This window comes from Alosa pseudoharengus, unplaced genomic scaffold (assembly GCF_046254945.1).
Source record: "Alosa pseudoharengus isolate Yale_2024_CS ecotype anadromous, Long Island Sound unplaced genomic scaffold, YU_APseudo_1.1 YU_APseudo_1.1_scf_24, whole genome shotgun sequence".
Lineage (NCBI taxonomy): Eukaryota > Metazoa > Chordata > Actinopteri > Clupeiformes > Clupeidae > Alosa > Alosa pseudoharengus.
Window position 1 is genome coordinate 17312206 of NW_027468689.1, and position 2500 is coordinate 17314705.

At 39.8% G+C, this 2500-nt stretch overlaps 1 protein-coding gene across 2 annotated transcripts in view; it reads left to right on the forward strand.

Moving 5' to 3' along the window:
• The window catches only part of LOC143142416 (uncharacterized), a 30889-nt gene that overhangs the window by 9287 nt on the left and 19102 nt on the right, over positions 1–2500 (forward strand). For both annotated transcript variants that reach the window (XM_076303277.1, XM_076303276.1), the window contains exons 7-11: positions 267–311; positions 1089–1115; positions 1560–1604; positions 1983–2027; positions 2272–2325. In XM_076303277.1, coding sequence (XP_076159392.1) covers positions 267–311; positions 1089–1115; positions 1560–1604; positions 1983–2027; positions 2272–2325 — 216 coding nt within the window. The remainder of the gene's footprint in view (positions 1–266; positions 312–1088; positions 1116–1559; positions 1605–1982; positions 2028–2271; positions 2326–2500) is intronic.

Below are 2500 nucleotides of genomic sequence, written 5' to 3' on the forward strand. Positions count from 1 at the left end.
TGTATGTGTATGTGTATGTGCATGTGCGTGTGTGTGCGTGTGTGCGTGTGTGCGTGTTTGTGTGTGTGCGTGTGTGTTTATGTGTATGTGTATGTGCATGTACATGTGCATGTGTATGTCCATTGTACAGTGTGTGTGTGTGTGTGTGTGTGTGTGTGTGTGTGTGTGTGTGTTTCTGTGTGTGTTTTGATCCTGGATAGTATATTAATACGTTTTAATTAAAACACACACGATGCTGATGTGTGATATTCTCTCGCTCTTCTCAGGGGGAAGTTGGCAACGCTGGAATTCCGGGTCGTGACGGGGGCGAGGTTAGTCTAACCTGGAAGTGATTTATTGTGCTGTGTGGCATTTTAAAAAATCATCTAAAAATGACCTTGAAATAACAACAGAATGTGTAGAAACAGCCATTTTGACGTATTGTCATAACTAGTTATCTGGATGTCCACTGAATTTAGTATGCATTTAGTTGAATTTAACTACCTAGCGCTGGGCTGGCACTCTTGTGAGACCATGATGTACCACGTATAGCCACTGTATTGAATACATTTGGGTTTTTTTAGAATCATTTATTTATTTATTTATTAAGTAATGAAGGTAAGCAAGTACACATAACTACTTTAAGGTACTAGGAAGTATTTCACACAAAGATCAAACTAAGTAAATCTTTAACTTATTTTAAAATTAAGATTAACAACAACAATGATGAGAAAAAAAGAAAAAAATGAATGAATGAATGAAAGAATGAATGAATGAATGCAATGCAAGTCAATGCAAAAGTGCCGTGGTACTGTGTTCAAGTCAACTAAGCCTGCAGAATTCCACAGGGCTCCTTTAAATGTATTGCGTGTTGTGAGTGTGAGTTAAATGTATCGTTGTGAGTGTGTGTTATCACACGTTTAGAGTGTGTGTTAACTGTATTAAATGTTGAGTGTGGTACGTTAATTGCATGTTTTGATTGTTTGCTTTGTTTATTGAATGCTGTGAGTGTGTGGTATGTTTTTCTTATGTTGTGGTTGTTTGGTAAGTTTATAGCATGTTGGGGTTGTTGTAGATGTGTTTTAATTGCTCCCATTACTCATCTTCAGGGTAAACCGGGCTACAAAGGAGAGAGGGTAAGACCCACTTTATGTTTACCTTAGTCATTTTAAAGGTCATCCTCTGTAATAGTCGTCAGAGGTGGGAACACAAATAGCCTCTTTAGCGTCTGCTCTGGTGCTGATGTTGTGAACCTGATACACTTCTGATCTTGTTCTGGTGGTGGTGCTGGTGTTTCACATCTGACCCAGATCAGAGCTGGATTCAATCCACCAACTGTTACCGGCTGTCAACTCTGTTTTTGTGCTTGTAACCATAATCAGAAATCCCTGTGCACCAACAGGCATTAGTTGGTAACATCTGAATGAAAATCAGAAAGTAACCTCTGCACACTGCATTCAGTGACATTTTAGTTTTGTATTGCGAGGAAAACGTGTTTTTTGTAGGCATGCTTACTCAGGTTTGTTCTAAAAAAGTTGTGCATAGCCATGTTGTGTAACATGTTTGTGATCTCTGTGAAGGGCGAGAGGGGAGAGTGTGGGACACCAGGAATAAAAGGAGACCGAGTGAGTATTCGCACCCCTTCATTTACACTGTTTAGTCCAGTTCAGTCCAGTTCAGTCCCATTGTGTTCATGTGTGTAGCACCATAAGCAATTGTGCTTTAGATGAAAGCATAATGGAAATAGGAATACAGAAAAAAATGTTATGCAATAAAGAAGTAAGCCACTTATAAACCACACCAAGCAACTTTTTCAAGCCATTTTTTGTTGGTTATTTATTTATTCATTTTGTTGCTTATTTAGCACCCTAAGAGTTGTCTCTAGTTGTTTACCACCTTGGCTCTTTTATTCATGTCATGGTTTCTCTCTCTCTTTCTCTCTCTCTCTCTCTCACTCTTCTCTCTTTCTCTGTCTTTTATTCCTTTCTTTTTCATGTTTTTAGGGTCCAGAGGGTCCAGTTGGTATTCGTGGAAGCAGAGGTCCACAGGTATGTCATCATCACCATGGAATCCTCCATGTTCCAAGGCTCCATCTGACTCTTCTTAATTCCCTCTCCTTTCTCCATACTGTGTCATATATGATGTATTGCGAGCTATTTAAGAGAGACCCTTTGAGTTGTTGGAGGTATCTGTGATAAATGATTTGTGTGTAACATGTTATTTGTATTAAACATAATATTTCCCCCTTTTCTCTTGCTCCTCTTTTGTTTCCTGTCATCCCTCTCTCCTCAGGGTGTGGCTGGCCCCCATGGGGACATTGGCCCTGAAGGCCCCCCAGGGAAAAAAGTAAGCCTGACATTGCAACCCACCCCCCACCCCAACTCTTTCATTTCAAAGTCTGCACTCTGTACTTAACTTATGATATGGCCTCTAAACTCCTCTAAAGGTATTTCCACTGGGACAAACCCATTAGTGCATTCCACCTCTAATACTTATAGTTTCAATGCCATGATTCATACGG